The sequence below is a fragment of the Acaromyces ingoldii genome (assembly GCF_003144295.1).
Source record: "Acaromyces ingoldii strain MCA 4198 unplaced genomic scaffold FA10scaffold_3, whole genome shotgun sequence".
Taxonomy (NCBI): Eukaryota; Fungi; Basidiomycota; class Exobasidiomycetes; order Exobasidiales; family Cryptobasidiaceae; genus Acaromyces; species Acaromyces ingoldii.
The window spans coordinates 2790318-2809240 of record NW_020290249.1 but is presented as its reverse complement, the minus strand read 5'-3'; the positions used below and the strand labels follow the sequence as shown (position 1 = coordinate 2809240).

Below are 18923 nucleotides of genomic sequence, written 5' to 3'. Positions count from 1 at the left end.
TCCTTTTGAGGATGGACCGCCGCCAGGAAGGATCGTCATTGTTGGGATCCCGCGCAGCACCTCCTTCTTCCTCCCAGTCCGGTCACCTCAGGAAATGTCTGGCCAGCTTTCAAGCTTTGGAAGGAATAAACCCCGTTGTGGCGCTAGAGAAGAGTCGAGGGGGGGTCTGTACGAAGAAGTTCAAGGGTCCGTTCTGTTGAAAGTGTGTTCTCGACAGACGAAGCTACGAAGCTGAGCAGCAGATCTGAGCTTTGATCGTGAAATTTTTGTGGAGAAAGCTTCTCAAAAGCTGCTCAGTCGTTTTGGACTGTGAAAGGGAGTGGATGCGGGTCCATGACAGAAATAGTGACAGAGTCCAAACATGGGTTTTCGTCATTGCGCTCCAAGGATCTCTTCGAGGCTCTCGACGAGGGCTGCGATCATCCTGGGGGTGATGATGTGAGGTGCGTTTGGCTCAAGGCCGACGCTGACCTGGACGTCGATCTGAGACTTGCGCGCCTCGGACGCTTTGACGATCGTGGCGGCGGCCGACTTGATCTCCTCTTCTGGGAAGTACGGGTCGGCGAGGCCGCACAGGAGCCTGGCAGTGACCTTCTTGGGCTGCGCGGGCGATTTGAGGGACTTGGACGCAGCGAGAACCTGCTCCTGATGCTCTGCTGAGGCGTAGCTGCGAGCGGGAAAGCGAGGCGGTGTCTTGAAGAGGGAGCCGGCAAAGGAGAGAATATATGCAGGGAGTGGTACGAGGTCCAGCTCAGTTGACTTCGCACCGTCGAGGTGGCCAAGACCGGCCACAAGATAGGTGTCAGACAGGATGCCTCCCTGCGAGAAACCACCCAAGACGATGTTCGAGAGAGGAATGCCGTGGGTATTTGTAAGGTCTAGGAGCGTCTTGCGAAGCTTGTCCAGGGCGGAGTACTGGTAGGGCTCGTTGTTGGCCGCGCTCATTTGCTCGACCGCTGTTCAGAACCATTCAGAAAATGCTCCTCTTGGTTTGCAGTCATCGTGGGCCTGAAACTCACCGTTGTGACTCTCGGGATACCAGATGTTGTCGCGCGCCTCCAAGCCCACAATAGCCACAGGGCCCTGTCTTCCCTCTCCTCCGTCGTTGTCATCATCATCGTCGAAGCGGCCCTCATACCCACCGAAGCGACGATGAAGAGTAGGAAGGAAGCAATCGACCATGTCATTGATGTTGTCTCCACGACCGTGTATCAGGACAACGGCTGCTTTCGTCGAAGGCGATGAGGGAAGCGACAGGTAGTACTTGATGGGCGAGAGCTCATGCGGCAGGGGGTCGTCCCAGCGCAGATCATAGCTGTTGGCACCTCCGTGCTCGTCTGTCGCCGCTGTCATCGTCGTTGTGGTGATGGACCTGACACGAGAGAGCTGTCTGCCAGCTCTCAGACTAGTGCTGCCACTGCATTAGTGTTGGGTGCCGTGTTTGAACCCAGTCATACAGGTCAGGCGCCCCAAGTGGAGGGAGCAATCAGCCTTTGAGCTTATTCTTCTCGACTGCAACACAAACAACTGTCACAGCCTCTTCCTCTGCTAGCAAAGGGCGAGAGGACGCAGAGATGGCCAGCAATAGAGACGACGTCAACGAAGACGAATACCGCAAAGCCATCGACAGCGTCGCTCGTTCACGAGCCTCTGGTACAGGCAACGACAGCGATCCGTACGTGCCCGTGTCTGCCTTTGCGCGCTTTCCTTTTACGCCTGCAGCGCCAGCGGCCCAGACCGACTCCAGCGAGGATGCGACAAAGAGGCTCGCCTCGGGCGTCTGGTCCCGCTTCCTCATCTTTGCCAGCATCTGGGCTGTCATTGCTCTTGCCATTTCGCCCTCTCTCAAGACACTCATCATCACGGCCGCCGCTCTTGTCCTCTTCTCGCTCCTCCTCCAGCTCGCCCTGAATCAAGCCCAGTCTCTCTTGCTCGACACCGAGGCCGCGCAATTCGATGCACGCTCCAGCCAAATCCGCGAGGCGCAGTGGCCAGAGTCCCTCGAGTGGTTCAATGCCTTGTTCTCGGGCGTATGGGCGCGCATACCCGCAGATAGCTTCACGGCCATCGCCGATATGCTCGAAGATACGATTCAGGCCAATCTGCCCAAGTTCATCACCGAGGTCAAGTGTGCAGAGCTGACACAGGGCAAGAACCCACTCAAGATCCTCTCGGCCAGGGTCTTGCCGCCTACCGAGGAAGACGAGCAGGAGAGGAAAGACAATGGGGGCGTGGCGAAGCACCTCAACCTCGAAATTGCATTTGCCTACCGCTCAAAGGAGGGGTCCACTGGCGGTCTCTCTGGACCGACCAGAGGCGATGCGCGAAAGATTGGGCCTCAGCAGGACAACGTCGAAGCTTCAGAGGGAGCGAGAAGCGCAAAAAGCAACCCGCTGATGGGGTCCGGCCCGGTCCACGATGCCCGGATCCTCTTCCTCTTCCAGGTCAAGATGGGTCCACAAGCCTTTCAGCTCCCTGTTAAAGTCCTTCTCAACGGTGAGTGGCTCTTTTTCCCCTCTTTCGTAGCGCGATTTCTACGCTTCAAGCTCACAGGTCCCATCTGGAACTTAGGTCTTGTGGGCATTGCCAAGATTCGCTTGGAGCTCACGAGCTCGTCGCCATTCTTGGGCGAGATGCAACTCTCCTTCCAGGGTCTGCCACGGGTCAGCGTCGACATCATTCCCCTTTCGTTGTCATTGACAAAGGTACCCGGGCTCGGAAACCTGATCCAATCGAGCATCGATTCGGCCCTCCGGCTCTACACGAGCCCTGCAACGCTCAACATCGACATCGGAGACGCCCTAATGGGCGATGGCATCAAGAGAGAGACGGACGCGACGGGCGTCGTCGTCGTCACGATCCACAGTGCTCGTAACCTAGAGAGGGCCGATTTCGAGGGACTCAGCGATCCCTATGCGAGGATCATGTGGTCTCGCACTGCAAGCAACACGATTCGGGCCACACGCGTCATCAACAAGGAGCTCAATCCCATCTGGGAGCAGTCATTCACCCTCGTCGTCAGCGCTCAGGTGCAGGCTTCCATGGAGGCGACCTCACGATCGCAGAGCGAGGAAGAAGCCGGTGGCGATGAAGCCGTCTGCGTCGAGATCTGGGACAGCGACGCGGCGTCCGAGGACGATTTCCTGGGCAAGGCATCGATACCGTTGAAAGATCTCTTTCAGCGCAAGGGGGAGATGGTCACGCACGAGGATGCTCTCAAGGGAATGGAGGCTAACGAGACACGAGGCGGTGTGGTGCGATGGAGTGCAGGCTACTTTGACAAGCGACCGCTCGACAAGCTCGTTGAAGATCAAGGACCCAGAGAAGCAGATCAGTCCAACACCGTTGACGAGTCGGCAGATCAACTAGCCGAAGAGCGCAGAACGAAGGAGGCAGAACAGGAAAGGGCGAGGTCGCTGGTGGAAAAATACCCGCCGAGCAGGGATCGGCCGTTGGGTATCCTGGCGATCCAGATCAAGTCGATTGCTGCACTGAAGTTCAAGGTCAAGGGATCCACCAAAAATGGAGCAGAGGACGAAGAACAGGAGGCCCCGAGCTCGTATGTAGAAGTCATCGTTGCTGACAAGCGCGTGTACAAGAGTCGCACGAAGATGGATGACGCAGAGTAGGTTCAGGATACGTAGCTTGCGAGTCCATGCATTAAAGCTGACAATTGCATCGCCACAGGCCCTGTTTCAATGCTGTGACGGAGCAGGTGTGCGACTGGACGGCGTCGAGCTGCCTCTTTGTTGTGCGAGAGAACCGCGTGGCTGGTAAAAACGACATTCTCGGTGTTGTTGCCGTCAAGCTCTCTGACTGCTTCAAGTCATCGTCGCTCGTCACTCGCATGTGAGTCAGCCCATATTCTTCTCTTGAATTTCTAGTGATGAGAAGGGGCTGAACAAGTCGGTTCAGGTACCCTATTGCGGGTGGGAAGGCGTCTGGTCGACTCTGTCTCTCGCTCCTCTTTCGATCGTTGGACCTGCACCTCGGCAGACTCCCCAATCCGCCCAGGTTGGTCCCCTCTGTCGGGGTCCTGAATGTATATGGCATCTCGATCGATGTGCAGCACGACGGCGACGCTTTCAGGCAAGCCTCGGTCGCGCTCTCGACGCTCTCGTCGGACCGCCGCTTCCCATTGACAACGTGTCAAGCTAATCCACCGTCCTACTCGTGGACCACGGCTGAGCCTAAAGTCCTGCCGGTGTTTCGAAGGGATGCATCGGCTCTGACGATTGTATTCAAACGCAAGAAAGACATGTCGTCGCTGATGGGTGTCAAGAGCCGCAAAATGGCTGTGGCCATCCTGTGGCTCAACCAGGTACCTGATCGTCATCATCGAAAAGACGATGAAGATCAGCGGCCCCCTCCGCTCGAGTACACGCTGCCGGTTTGGAGCTACAGCGAGAACATCAAGGGCCTTCAGAAGAACTGGGTCAGCTGTGAGTCTTTTCTGTCTCTCCTAGCGTATGGTCAGAGCTGAAGGATGAGCTATCTTATAGATGGCGACGCGGAGCTTCCAGTCGATCGCTTTGGAGTACAGCGGATCGGCACGGCAAAGATCAAGCTCGACTTCGTCCCTGGCATGTCGTTCCACCACGGCAGGAAGCGCGCAAAGAAATCGGCGTCTGTTGGAGATGCCAGCAAAGTGTTTGAAAGCTGGCAGTGAGTCTAGAGATCTCTGTGTCCCCCCCTTTTCCTTTAGGCTGATTCGATTTTGTCAGGACTGCGGTCAGGTCCGGTGTGGTTCAGCCCCTGGGGGATATCAGAGATGCCGACGAAGGCTCTGCCACATCTGATTCTTCGTCTGATGACTCGGACGAGGATCACGACGACGCCGAGACGCGCGCGCAGAAAGAAGGACGAGCGCAGGAGAAACAGATGGAGGAGTCGGGAAGCCGGAGCCAGCTCCTCAAGCGCTTCGTCCACCAGGGTGACTCGCACGGGAGCAGACTCAAAGACGACGTCCTCCGCGGCGTCGACCGGGTTCGCAGCCGCTTCGACAAGGATGGCGACAAGGCAAGGGGCGTTGAGAAAGAGGTGTGATACCACTCACCGGGAACAAGGAGGGCTCAGATGTGTCTCTTCACTATCGATACAATGTCTTGACTGATACCACCACCATCACTTTTCATGAGCCTTCTTCACGACAGATCTTTCATCGCCATTCACATCTTGTGCATAGAAATACAATGGTTTCTGCTTGTTCAACACAGTCTCCCTACTGACCGGATGCGCAGATGTTGTGGTACGCCCTCCAGAGCCCCTTCGGCTCCTCTTCCTTCTCCGGGTCGCTCTTTTCCCCTTCTCCCACGGCTTCGACTTCCGTCGCTTGCCCCTTGGATGAATCTGCCGGTCCGTCTTCTCCCTCGGCGACGCTGAAGAGCTCGCTCATTGCGCTCTCGGGTGCGTCTTCGGCCGACGCAAACGCCTCCTTCGCCTCCTCGTGTGCCTCGGTCCCCGCAGCATTGGACGCCATCATCATCATCGTCGCAGTTGCCGCGTCCAGCGCTGGCTGCGCAGGACGTCTCTCGCAGTAGGCCCATCGGACCGGCCACATAATCGCATCGGCCGGCCTGAGGGCGCTGACGATGACCTCTCCGCCCTCGGCCGAGCCCGCAGGCACGTTGACGAGGAGCGGCGGCGGGGCCTCGTGCAGCGTACGCAGGGCAGCGAGACAGAAGAGCGTCTGCGTCAAGGCCTCGTGTCCGCGCGGCGGCGGCGCATCTGACCTGGACGTGTAGGCGCGCGCCTGGATGATGGAGGAGAGCTTGCGATAGAGGGGAAACCTCGAGGTGGCCCATTCGTCGTGCGACTCTGATGCGGCACGGATGGTGAGTGACTCGACGCGGGCGGCCCAGGCGGCCTTGCCTTCGTGGGCCATGTCGTCGGTTAGCACGATGTGCACATGTGCTCGTCCGACGCAGTCAATGTCGACCAGGATCGATGCCTCGTCTGCAGAGAAGCGTGAAAGCTGAGCAACGACCTTGGATGCTGATTCGGGATCTCGCTTGAGCAGGTCGGCTCTCCAGGCTGCGAGAAACGCCTCAAGTGCGTCCTCGCTTGGGGCGGCTGCCGCTGCTGCTGTGTCTGGTTCGGCGCCGGACAACAGCGCACTTGGAAAGCTGAGCGTGTCCGGTGCTGCTCCAGTCGATGGGCCGTCTGTCTGTTCAATGGAAGTGAGGGGCTGTTGTTGTTGTTGCTGCTGCTGTTCGAGAAGACGTTGCCTCTTTCGCGCAGCTCGCCCCTCCAGGATCCTCCTTGTCTGCTTTTCCTTTCGTTCCTTTGCGTCCTGCTGCTTGAGCACTTGCTGCGCGAGCCTTGCCGCTTGCGCGGCCGGATTCTCATCGTTGCCAAGCCGGCGAAGAATCTCTTCCGAGATGGCCTGGAAGTTGCGCGGCCGGAAGAGCGGTGCCTGTCGCGTCAGGGCCGCGGCCGTCTGCAGCGCCGACCGGTTGGCCTTGAGCTGCAGCAGAGGCGACAGGATCGAGGGCACAGCATCGAGGAGACCATCGCCGCTTATACTTGTGCTGCCGCTGCCATTGCCGTTGCCGCCCGCGACGGCCTGCTGTGCCGTAGAAGAGGCGGGCGCGTGCGCAAAGAGCGGTGCGCCCTGGTCGTTGAGCCCGTCGATCAGGCGGTCCAGCGACGAGAGCTGGTCCAAAGCCGCTTGAATCGTAGCCGATGAAGGACCTTGTCCGCCGTCTGTCATCGCGCCTGCCGTTTCCCACTCTTCCCCTCTTTCTTCCCACACGCTTGGTGTGTGTGCGTGCTTTAAAGTTCTCCTCTTCCGATGGTGCACAGTCGGAACCACACAGAGAGAGAGAGACCTTCCGGCAGCCCCTCTGGTCGGCCTCAGCAAGCTAGTCCCGTCTTGTCGCGTCTGACCGACGCATTTTGACTTTTTCAACAAAAACCGCCAACACTTTCCTCGACGGCTGCGCGCGCCTCAGACCAACACCCTCGACGACACGACGCCGATTACCACGACCGGGGATTGCGGCTGCGCAAGCGGGAGAGGAAGATACGCTGCAGCAGTCCGTCCTTTTGTTTTGTTCTTACGACTCGACACGGAGTACTAATTACCAGAGAAGAGTAGCTGGGCAATGGCTGCGTCTGTCGATGCACCAATCATGAGCTCCTCGTCGTCGATGGCTGCTGGCCTCGCGCGCACCGACTCGTCGGCCGCCCTCGATGGTCTCGACAGAGGGACTGGGCCCGCGTCGGGCGCTGCCGAGTTCGATGTGGACACGCTCAGGGCTTACCTCGAGATGCTCCTGCCCGTCGTCATGTCGGCTTCGGAAAGGGGGCTAGCTTCCTCGCTCTTCGCCAGGAGCAGCGGTTGGAGAGAGACGGCAGAAGCGTTCGCGAATGACCCGACTGTCGCCGTCGTGTACATCGACAAGATATGGGCCGAAGATGCTGGAGAGAGTACGCTGGACGAGGGTGAGTGAAGTCATACCGTATTTCTGTCCCTGCGAGGCTTTCCTGCTCACCCCAACGACGTGCTTCAAACAGACCTTTTCATATACCGACTCGTCACCCAAGTCTCATACACGCCGCGGCACGTCTCGAGCATCGCCCTCATCAAGCGTGTGCCGACGCTCGACAACGACGTGGCACTCCCCCAGCAGCTGCATCTTCTTTCCCTCTTTGGCCCGGCCAGCGCTGCCTCCCAGTCTACCTCAAGAGCCGGCCAGGCCGCGAGACCAGCCGCGATAGCCAACGGCGGCAGCATCGCTGGCGGCGCCGATGGAACCGGCACCTCGACACCGACGGCGGAGAATGAAGTGGCGACGAAAGTGCGCGAGAGCCCCTACGAGGCGCTCCACAGCGTTGTCCACAACGTCATGGCGCCCTGGTTCGACGCATATGTGATGAGCAAGGAGGGAAAGGAGAAGCCAGGCGTCAAGAGCAAGGACTCTGACACAAAGATGGGTGAGTCTTGAGTCTGATCTTCTTATGTCGTTGCGAATGCTCATCTTATCATCCTTTTAGGCATTCCTATGACGAAGCGCAAGTTCGCAGAGCTCGAGCTCAGCCTGCTGCACCTCCAACAAAATGTAGAGATCCCTGAGATTCACCTCCCGATTCACCCTATTGTCCGCCAAACGGTGGAGCGCTGCCATCAGGCGGGCGTCCGAGTTCAGGTGGACGAGGTCAAGCCGGGCTCGCTGCTGAGCGACACAACCTTTCTCAACAAGCTCCAGTCCGACGTCAACACCTGGGTCAAGGAGGTCCAGACGGTGACCAAGCTGGACCGCGATGTCGCAGCAGGCACAGCATCGCAGGAGATCAATTTCTGGCTCTCGATGGAGAAGGCGCACGAGACCATCGACAAGCAGCTCAAGTCTGATCCGATCGTCCTCACGCTCGACATCCTCAAGCACGCCAAGCGCTTCCACGCCACCGTCTCCTTCCTTGCCGATACGGGCCTCAAGGACTGTGGTGAAAAGATCCACAACTACAACCTCCTTATGAAGGATTTTCCCCTCAACGAGCTCCTTTCGGCTACCGATCTGGAAAAGTGCTCCGATGCGCTGGCTTCGGTCTTCTCCCACCTCAACAAGAAGCTCCGCATCAGTCCGTACCCAGTCAAACGAGCGCTGCCCCTTGTTGAGGCTATCTCGAGGGACCTCAGTGAGACGCTACTCAAGGTCCTCAGCAGCCAGCGTCTCATGTACCAGGAGTTTTCCCGCTTCTGCGAGACAATCGTTGCCGCTTCCGACGTGTTCCAAGTCTGGGACGATCTCATGAAGGACTTTGTCAACATCGCCAGAGAGGTGACGAGGAAACGCTCCGAGAAGTTCCTACCCATCAAGATCAACCCGGCGCACGCCAAGCTCCGCGAGAGGCTCAACTACATTGGCGCATTCAGAAAGACCCACGAGCAGCTTCGCGTCATGATCAGCTCCGGCAAGGGCATGGCGCTGGCTTCTTCGACGCTTTCGAGCACGGCAGAGAAGCAAGTGTCGGCACAGAACTTGGCGGGCATCGAAATGAATGAGGAAGTCACTGCGGCTTACGAATCGGTCAAGGTCATCGATGTCCTCGACGTCTCCCAAGAGGGCACCGAGATCTGGTCAGCAGCCGAAACGGCATACAACGAGCGGGTGGCGAGGGTCGAGAACAGCCTCATTGCGCGGCTGAGAGATCTGCTCGGACAGGCCAAGTCGGCTAGGGAGATGCTCAGGGTTCTGTCGCAGTTCAACAGCCTCTTTGTCCGTCCCAAAGTTCGAGGTGCTGTCCAGGAATACCAGCAGCAGCTCCTCCACAGCGTCAAGGCCGACATCCAGGGCCTTCACGACAAGTTCAAGGCTCAGTACCGACCTTCAGAGGCCAACCACATGAGCCAGCTGCGAGATCTGCCAGAAATTGCTGGCGCCATCGTCTGGGCTCGCCAGATCGAGCGACAGCTCAATGTCTACATGAATCGGGTCGGGGATGTTCTGGGTCAAGGGTGGGAGTTGTACGCCGAGGGACAGAAACTCAAGAGCGAGAGCGAGACATTCAGGCGTAAGCTCGACACAAGACCGCTTTTTGACGGCTGGCTCACGGACATCAATCGGCGCGATATGAGCATCTCTGGCAGGCTCTTTGAGGTGACGAGGCACCGGGCCAGCAACACCTACCAGCTTGGTGTCAACTTTGACCCCCAGGTCATTGCACTCTTCAAAGAGGTCCGCAACCTCATCTGGCTCAACTTCCAGATTCCGCACACCATCAACAACCTAGCAAAGGATGCCAAGCGAGTTTATCCACACGCTGTCAGTCTCATGGAAACAGTGCGGACGTATACGCAGACGTGCAACATGGTCAAGGCAAACCCTGGCATTCGGTGCCTCGTGGCGCAAGTCCAGAGCGACGTCCAGAGTCTCATCTCGCAGGGCATGGCGCTGCGTTGGGAGAATTTTGCCAACACGTACGAGTCGCACCGTGCGGTGGCCTACCTTCCTGGGTCTGGCACGAGTGGGGCGGGCGCGATCGACGCTCGCGAGAACAAGCAAGTCTCGTTTGTCCGTCAATTTGCTTCGATCGTTTCTTTGTTCCAGGACAAGACCAACGAGCTCATTGAGATCCAGCGAGAGGTCTACACGACTGTCGACGAGCTGTCGTCTTGCCCTTACCGTGCCGAGGAGTTTGCGCCGAGGCTGCACAAGATTCAGGCGACCATCGACCGACTCAACCTGGAGGGCTACCCCAATCTCGACGATTGGGTGCGCGATGTGGACGGCAAGATCGAAGCAGTCTTCGTTGACCGGCTCAAGCTTATCTCGGTGGCGTGGTGTGAAGAATTCGGACGAGAGTCGAGGGAGAGAGGAGCAACCAAGACCTCGGGGCTCCGAGACATCACCAATACCGTGGGAAGCAAGCGACGAGGCCAAGACAAGAAGAAGATGAACCAGGCGACCAGAGCAGCGCTGGAGCGAGATCACATTGAGCTTAAATCCGTGACACACGAGATCCGGATCCAGAACCAGGTCATCTACCTTGACCCGCCCATTGAGCATGCTCGAGCCCGCTGGTTCCGTCAGCTGCACGAGGTCCTCGCTGTCGTTTGCGCCCTCCGCCGCATTCAAAGCTCCCGATACGAGATTGGGCTACAGATGCGCAAAGACAAGAAGATCACCGACCAGACATACACGTCCCTCCTCACATGCTTTCACGGCGAGAATGGCGACACTCTGCAGAGACCCTTTGCCCTCATTGAGGCAAAGATCGCCGAAGTGAACCAGTACGTGGCCAAGTGGCTTCAATTCCAGTCGCTTTGGGACCTCGAGTCGGAGCACGTCTACGCACGGCTGGGCGATTCGCTTGCTAATTGGCAGCAACTCCTCTCCGAGATTCGCAAGACTAGGTCGACCTTTGACAATTCCGACACGCAGCGCTCGTTTGGCATCGCCGTCATCGACTATGAGCAGGTGCAGAGCAAGGTCAACGCCAAGTACGATACGTGGCAGCGCGACATCCTCAACCGATTCGGCAGCAAGCTGTCAAACGAGATGCGCGAAGTGCATGCTGCAATCAAGAAGGCCCGCAATGACCTCGAGCAGCATAGCATCGAGGCCAGCTCGACGGCGCAGACAGTCACATTCATTACCTTTGTTCAGGATCTGAAGCGCAAGGTCAAAAAGTGGACGCCGCAGATTGAAATCTTTGGCACGGGTCAGAAGACGCTTGAGAGGCAGCGGTACATGTTCGCTCAGGATTGGCTCTATGTCGACCAGGTCGAGGGCGAGTGGTCAGCGTTCAACGAGATTCTTTCGCGCAAGAATGCCAGCATTCAGGAACAGCTCGCGGGGTTGCAGATGAAGATCATCGCCGAGGACAAGATCGTCTCGGACAAGATCGCCGCCATTGTCGTAGAGTGGGAGCAAAAGAAGCCCATCCAGGGCACACTCAAGGCTGACGCAGCAATGAACACCATCAACGTGTTTGAATCGCGCGTCGGCAAGCTCAGCGAAGATCGCGATCTCGTCATTCGGGCCAAGGAGGCTCTCGACCTCGACCATACCAGCGACGACCGGCTGGAACCAATCTTCGAGGAGCTTCGTGATCTCAAAGCGGTGTGGACGGCCCTTTCGGGCACGTGGAGCCAACTCGGCGAACTGCGCGAGAGCATTTGGAACAACATACAGCCACGCAAGCTGCGACAGCAGCTCGATGGTCTCCTGAACCAGACAAAGGAGATGCCTGCACGAATGCGCCAATATGCCGCATTTGAATACGTCCAGGAAACGCTGCGCGGCCTCCTCAAGAGCAACTCGCTCCTTTCCGACCTCAAGTCAGAGGCGATGCGAGAGCGGCACTGGCGATCGCTTTTCAAGCAGCTCAAGATCCAGTCGCATTACACTCCCTCGTCGATGACACTCGGCACTGTCTGGGATCTGGACCTTAAGAAGCACGAGTCCACGATAAAGGCCGTTATTGTCACTGCGCAGGGCGAGCTGGCCCTCGAAGAGTACCTCAAGCAAGTCCGAGAGTCGTGGTCAAGCTACACACTGGATCTGGTCAACTACCAGAACAAGTGCAGGCTGATCCGAGGCTGGGACAATCTTTTCCAGCTGGCCGGCGACAATCTCAATGCGCTTCGTGCCATGTCGATGAGCCCGCACTACAAAGTGTTTGAAGAGGAGGCAAGCCTTTGGGAGGACCGTCTCTCCAAGGTGACGGTCCTCTTTGATACCTGGATCGACGTGCAGCGCCAGTGGGTCTATCTCGAGGGCATCTTTACCGGCTCGGCAGAGATCCGACACATCTTGCCAGTCGAGAGTTCAAGGTTCCAGAATATCAACACCGAGTTTCTGACAGTCATGAAGAAAGTCTACAAGTCGCCCTTCGTTCTCGACGTGCTGAACATCGCAGGCGTCCAAAAGAGCCTCGAACGGCTTGCGGATCTGCTCAGCAAGATTCAAAAGGCCCTTGGAGAGTACCTCGAGCGAGAGAGAGCAATGTTCCCGCGCTTCTACTTTGTCGGAGACGAGGACTTGCTCGAGATTATTGGAAACAGCAAAGACATCGTGCGCATCATGAAGCATTTCAAGAAGATGTTTGCGGGCCTCGCCACGGTCACACTCGACGAGGAAGGGACGAGACTTGAGGGCATGGTCAGCCGTGAAGGCGAAACAGTCGACTTTAAGTCTCCAATAGTGCTCAAGGACTATGCCAAGATCAACGAGTGGCTGACCAAGATGGAGGGCGAGATGCGCTTCACGCTGGCCGCGCTCCTGTCTGAGGCGGTAGAGGAGCTTGAAAGCTTCTACACGGACGTCGACGGCCTCGATGGAGATCGGTTCCTCGATTGGATTGAGCGATATCCCGCTCAGCTCGTCGTTCTGGCCATGCAGGTGGTCTGGACCGGCCTCGTCGATGGCGCGCTTCAAGCTCACCGACCATTGGAGGAGCCGCTGCGAATCATCATGCGAGGGTTGGATCTGCTGGCTGACACGGTGTTGACGGACATCGCGACCATCAAGCGGCGAAAGTGCGAGCACCTCATCACTGAGCTTGTCAGTCAGCGTGACGTGACGAGGACTCTGTTGGCCGACAAGATCGACTCTGTCAACGACTTCGCGTGGCTGTATCAGATGCGATTCTACCTCGACAAGACGGTCGAGGATCCGCTGAATCGATTGAAGGTGCAGATGGCCAACGCTACCTTCCCGTACGGCTACGAATACCTGGGTATCACCGAAAAGCTCGTCACGACACCCCTGACTCGGCGATGCTACCTGACGTTGACGCAAGCGCTCCACTACAAACTTGGAGGCGCCCCAGAGGGTCCTGCAGGCACAGGCAAGACGGAGACGGTCAAGGCCTTGGGCGCTCAGCTCGGCCAGATGGTTCTCGTCTTTTGCTGCGATGAGACGTTTGACTTTCAAGCCATGGGTCGCATCTTTGTCGGTCTCTGCAGAACAGGCGGATGGGGCTGCTTCGATGAGTTCAATCGTCTGGAAGAGAGGATCCTCTCGGCCGTTTCGCAGCAGATCCAAGCGATTCAGCACGGCCTCACGCAGACGGCCACGGCAGCACCTGGTTCGACGGTCGAGATTGAGCTGCTGGGCAAACAGGTTGCGGTAAATCCTCGCACAGCCATGGCGGTCACTTCCAATCCGACATATGCAGGTCGATCTAAGTTGCCAGACAATCTCAAGAAGCTTTTCCGTCCCATGGTCATGTCTCAGCCCGACCGCGAGATCATCGCGCAGGTTCTCCTCTACGCCCAAGGTTTCAGGACCGCCGAGGCGCTGTCCAGCAAGATTGTGCCGTTCTTCAATCTCTGCGCTGAGCAGCTCAGCAACCAGCCCCATTACGACTTTGGCCTTCGTGCGCTCAAGGCTGTCCTCGTCAGCGCCGGTCAGCTCAAGCGCGAGAGGCTGGCCGCGGAGCGGGTAGAAGGCGCAGCAGCTCCCGTGACAGGCGAGGCGCTCGAGGTCTCAGAGCAGGAGATCCTGATCCAGAGTGTCTCCGAGACGATCGTGCCCAAGCTCGTGGCCGACGATGTTCCTCTGCTCTCTAGTCTGCTGTTGGACGTCTTCCCTGGCATCGAGTACAAGCCCGTCGATCTGGGCGAGCTCAAACAGCAACTGGCCCAGGTGTGCGCCGAACGCAACCTCGATTGCAGCGGACTCTGGCTCGAGAAGGTCGTGCAGTTGTACCAGATCCAAAAGATCAGCCATGGTCTCATGATGGTTGGGCCGTCCGGAACAGGCAAGACGCAGGCGTGGCAGGTGCTCCTCACGGCGCTCGAGAGACTAGAGGGCGTGGAGGGTGTGTCGTACGTCATTGATCCAAAAGCCGTCTCGAAAGAGGCCCTCTACGGAACGTTGGATCCTACAACGAGGGAGTGGAACGATGGTCTGTTCACTCATGTGCTCAGGAAGATTGTCGACAATGTCCGTGGAGAGAGTGCCAAGCGACACTGGATCATCTTCGATGGCGACGTCGATCCTGAATGGGTCGAGAACTTGAACAGGTGAGTGCCGATTTGCGACCGACCAAAGCTGGGTCGATTCTGACTCTGAAAATCGACGTAGTGTCCTCGACGACAACAAGCTCCTCACGTTGCCCAATGGCGAGCGCCTGGGTCTGCCACCAAATGTGCGAATCATGTTTGAGGTTGAGCATCTCAAGTTCGCCACACTGGCTACCGTTTCGCGGTGTGGAATGATCTGGTTCAGCGATGACACGGTGCAGCCTCGTATGCTGTACAGCAACTACCTTGGCGCACTCCGCTCTATTGCCTTGGGCGGCGACGACGACGATGACTTGCCCGCTGCCGCGCGGAGACAGGCATCAGCCATGGCCACAACAGCCGAAGGAGAAGTATCGCCTGAGCTGACAACGCAAAGGATCATCGCCGATGCCGTGGCACCCTTCTTCGACGAAGTGGACGGCTTGGTCAGCAAGGCTCTGGAGCATGCAAGCCGGGTGTGGCACATCATGGACTTCACCCCGATCCGCGCTCTCAATACGCTCTTCTCACTCATCAACAAGACGGCCAGGAACGTCATCGACTACAACACGCAACACTCAGACTTTCCACTCTCGACGGAGCAGATCGAGGCGTATGCGACTAAGCGGCTTGTGGTTGCCATCGTCTGGTCCTTCACGGGCGACTCAGAGATTGACGTCAGGACAGAGATGGGCGAATTCCTGCGTGGCCAGACGGGCGTAGAGCTGCCCGCGCTCGGTGTTGGTGGTTCTCTGATCGACTTTGACGTCCAAGTCAACACGGGCGAGTGGTTCTCGTGGACGAGCAAGGTGCCGACGATTGAGGTGGAAACCAACGCCGTGGCCTCGGCCGATGTGGTCATTCCCACGACTGACACCGTTCGACACGAGGACGTCCTGTACTCGTGGTTGTCTGAGCACAAGCCCTTGATGCTCTGTGGACCACCCGGGTCGGGCAAGACAATGACGCTCTTCAGCGCGTTGAGAAAGCTTCCCGATCAGGAAGTCGTCGGTCTCAACTTCTCTAGCGCCACTACGCCTGAGCTGATCCTCAAGACCTTTGAGCAGTACTGCGAGTACCGCAAGACTCCCAACGGCGTCGTTCTGAGCCCCGTCCAGATTGGCAAGTGGATCGTCCTCTTCTGCGACGAGATCAATCTGCCGGCGCTGGACAAGTATGGCACCCAGCGAGTCATTTCGTTCCTTCGTCAGCTCGTGGAGAGTGGCGGATTCTGGCGCACTTCGGACAAGGCTTGGGTCAAACTGGAGAGGATCCAGTTCGTAGGTGCATGCAATCCGCCGACGGACCCTGGTCGTGTTCCTCTGAGCCATCGGTTCCTTCGTCATGCGCCCCTCGTCATGGTTGGCTATCCCGCCGCACAATCGCTCCACCAGATCTACGGCACCTTCAATCGGGCGCTGCTCAAGGTGACGCCGAACCTGCGAGGCTACGCAGATGCTCTTACTGGCGCCATGGTCGACTTCTTCCTCGACACGCAAAAGCGCTTCACACCCGATCGCAGTCCCACCTACGTCTACTCGCCCCGAGAGCTGACGAGGTGGATGAGGGGTATCTTGGAGGTCATTGCCCATCTTGACACGCTCAGCGTCGAAGGTCTCGTGCGTGTGTGGGCACACGAAGCTCTGCGGATCTTTGCGGATCGACTGATCGATGTTGAGGAGCGCGAATGGACAGAGGAGTCCATTGACTCGACTGCGAAGAGACACTTCCCAACGATCAACCACGACGAGGCGCTGGCGAGGCCAATCGTGTTCTCGAACTGGATCAGCAAGAACACACAGAGTGTCGACATTGGCGCACTCAGGAACCATACATCCGCGAGGTTGAGCCAATATAGCGAGGAGGAGCTCGACACGAAGCTGGTCCTCTTCGACAGCGTCCTGACACTCGCGACGAGCATCGATCGGGTCTTGAGGCAGCGACAAGGCCATCTGCTGCTCATCGGCGTGAGCGGCTCGGGACGAACGACGATCAGTCGCTTCGTCGCATGGATGAACGGACTGTCTACCTTTAGCATCTCGACGTCGCGCAAGTACACGATGGCGGACTTCGACGAAGACCTGCGAACGCTGCTGAGGCGGTGCGGCACTCAGGCCGAAAAGGTCTGCTTCTTGATTGACGAATCACAGATCAAGGAGCCGGCGTTCCTGGAGCGCATGAACACCCTCTTGGCCAACTCTGAGGTGCCTGGTCTCTTCGAAGGAGACGAGTACAGCAGCCTGCTCACGGCTTGCAAAGAGGGAAGCACAAGGGACGGTCTCATGCTCGATAGCCCCGAGGAACTCATGGGATGGTTCTCGTCGGAGATCAGCAAGAATCTGCACGTCGTGTTCCTCATGAATCCCGTCGGCCAGGGCATGGGAAGCCGAGCCGCGGCGTCGCCTGCACTCTTCAATCGTTGCGTCTTGCTCTTTTGCTTTGGTTAGCGACCTTTATTCTTCAGAAATGGAAAGATACTGTAACAAATGGATGTGAATGCTGTGTCCTTGCTATGGTTACATGAATTGCCGCCGCCTCCTGGCTGAGCGAGGTAGGATTCCGGTCCAATAGGGTACCCTCTTCTCGGTGCCTGGCACCTCTGCATAGTTGTACCCCAGTGGAGCCTCGTGCTCGTTTTCGTCTCGCTCAGCCAAATCGAAAATGTCTGGGTCGTTGAATGCTGACTTGTCGACGTGTTGCAGGCTCGAGTGAGAGCAAGCCTCGGTGTTGGCAAAGAAGTCGACCAGAGACTCGTTTCTGTCCCACCCGCCCAGCCTCGCCGCTACGACTCTGACTTCGACTCGTTCGTCTGCCTCGCCTCTGCCTAGTCTGCGGGAATTCAGACAGAGTTCGAGGGCCTCTTTACCGCGCCGAACGGCGTCCCAGTAGTCATCACGTCCCTTGCACCGAATCTCTTCTTCGTTGGCACGCCACACTTCGATCTCCGACGCACTCAAGGCCACGTCCGATGGGAAGTCGACCGTCTGAAGTGCACCTGCCGTCCCCGCTGCCAACTCATCAAAGGGCGCTCCCACGCCACTCGTTGATGTCCCGTTGCGGTCTCTCCGCGTCGACGGAGCCAGAGAGGACGAGAGCGGCTCGAGATGTTCCGGCATGGACAGCTCCGCAAGCTGACCCAATTCGATGAGGACGAGCTTGAGGTGGGGAAAGTAGCGCGGGAGGAATGAGGCAAGGTCGCAGAGGCTTCGACGGCTCTCAACTAATCGTCGACTCTCGTTCTCACTGCTTAACCTCATCGAAGCGGACTTATTTGATGTCGAGAGGAGCGGCTTAAGCGACTGGAGAAGAGCATCTGCCTCCGCAGGTGAGATTCCTTCGTTGCTGTCTGACTCCGGTGAGGAAGAGACACGGCGCGCTGAGGCGAGGCGATGAGCCATGTTGTCTGCAAAGGTATCAAGGATGTTGTAATTCAGCCGGGAGAAGCGAACGACCTCGAGTGGATGGTGACGGGGCTGCTCTTGCGCCAACAGCTCTTCAAGTTTCGAATTCGACATCGAAGACGGCGAGGGCAGAGGTCCGTTCCTCTGGTAAAAGTAGCCGATGAGAGCAGGGAAGAAGCCGGAGGGCAAGGACTGGATGAAATGCAGGTGTGTTGCGCCGCAGGCTGCCTGTAACGGCACTTTGTGAAACGAAGGCTCAGCGGAGCTGAACGGGTCTTCTTCAGCCCTCCTATCTTTCGGTAAGCTTCGTCTAACCATCAGCTCACCTCAGACAGCTGAACGTTATCCTCTTTGGTCTCGCTTCGATGTCGGTACTCAGGAAATTTGTCAAGGCATCTCCACCCGGCATCGTTGCAAGGAAGATCGTCTGGAGGTTGGTGCAGCTCGAGAGTATCGTCTGAAGAGAGGCACTCCAATGAACCCGTTCTGCCAGAACGTCCTTCTTGCCCAGCAAGAGACCGTCGTTAGGGATATGCAAGTGTCGTATGAACTGGCATGGCGCCTCGCTTGACCCGGCAGAGGACCTTATGGCGTCCGCTAATCGATTCGCGCTGACAATCGTCGATATGTTGGGTGCTCTCCAGTAGAGTGGCTTGGAAAGATGTCGCAGCTTTCGACATGTTGAAGCCAGCGCAACGAGGCTTTGCTCGGCTGGCGGCGCCGGCCAGCTATGTGTCCTTGCCCACGAAAAGGTCGCGTCGTCGTACGAGCATCCCGATGGCTGAGGTGGTGGATAGGTTGTTGCTGGTCCACGCGCTATTGCGTGCCGCATGATAAGGTCCAGCACGTCCTCTGGAAGGTCGAGAAGCTCGAGCTTCCTCCGTTGCTGCTCCGCCATCTTTCGCCCTCGAGATCCGCCTCCAGTCCCGTCGAAGCTGACGAAGGGAGGAAGGGGGATGGTCCGAGCACACACACCCTTTTTTTTATCGGAAATCGGCTCTGGTCACCTGCAGGACGGCCGAGAGCCCGTCACCTTCTGGTACCGTATCATGCACAGTCGCACGTCT

The 18923-nt window shown here is 57.8% G+C and overlaps 5 protein-coding genes across 5 annotated transcripts; 2 read left to right on the top strand and 3 right to left on the bottom strand.

Annotated features, from left to right (window-relative positions):
* Positions 1–372: 372 nt before the first annotated feature.
* On the bottom strand, positions 373–1353 carry FA10DRAFT_286594 (hypothetical protein; the record flags this gene model as incomplete). The annotated part of the gene is made up of 2 exons (XM_025524082.1): positions 373–956; positions 1020–1353. The coding sequence occupies 2 exons, from the start codon at positions 1351–1353 to the stop codon at positions 373–375; spliced, it is 918 nt and encodes a 305-aa protein (XP_025378121.1).
* Positions 1354–1487: 134 nt separating this feature from the next.
* FA10DRAFT_267352 (hypothetical protein) lies at positions 1488–5205 on the top strand. The gene is made up of 6 exons (XM_025521877.1): positions 1488–2496; positions 2572–3625; positions 3688–3849; positions 3916–4442; positions 4503–4665; positions 4725–5205. The coding sequence occupies exons 1-6, from the start codon at positions 1575–1577 to the stop codon at positions 5044–5046; spliced, it is 3150 nt and encodes a 1049-aa protein (XP_025378120.1). The 5' UTR covers positions 1488–1574; the 3' UTR covers positions 5047–5205.
* Positions 5150–6818, bottom strand: FA10DRAFT_267351 (hypothetical protein; the record flags this gene model as incomplete). The annotated part of the gene is made up of 1 exon (XM_025521876.1): positions 5150–6818. A coding segment is annotated over exon 1 (1484 nt), but the record flags the coding sequence as incomplete, so codon positions are not given.
* A 98-nt stretch (positions 6819–6916) lies between these two features.
* FA10DRAFT_302109 (cytoplasmic dynein heavy chain 1) lies at positions 6917–16909 on the top strand. Its single transcript, XM_025525060.1, has 4 exons — positions 6917–7446; positions 7519–7938; positions 7999–14476; positions 14538–16909. The coding sequence occupies exons 1-4, from the start codon at positions 7107–7109 to the stop codon at positions 16900–16902; spliced, it is 9603 nt and encodes a 3200-aa protein (XP_025378118.1). The 5' UTR covers positions 6917–7106; the 3' UTR covers positions 16903–16909.
* FA10DRAFT_279924 (hypothetical protein) lies at positions 16906–18792 on the bottom strand. Its single transcript, XM_025523581.1, has 2 exons — positions 18183–18792; positions 16906–18121 (listed from the first exon to the last, which is right to left on the bottom strand). Exons 1-2 carry the CDS (start codon positions 18752–18754, stop codon positions 16972–16974), a joined length of 1722 nt encoding a protein of 573 aa, XP_025378117.1. The 5' UTR covers positions 18755–18792; the 3' UTR covers positions 16906–16971.
* Positions 18793–18923: the final 131 nt, after the last annotated feature.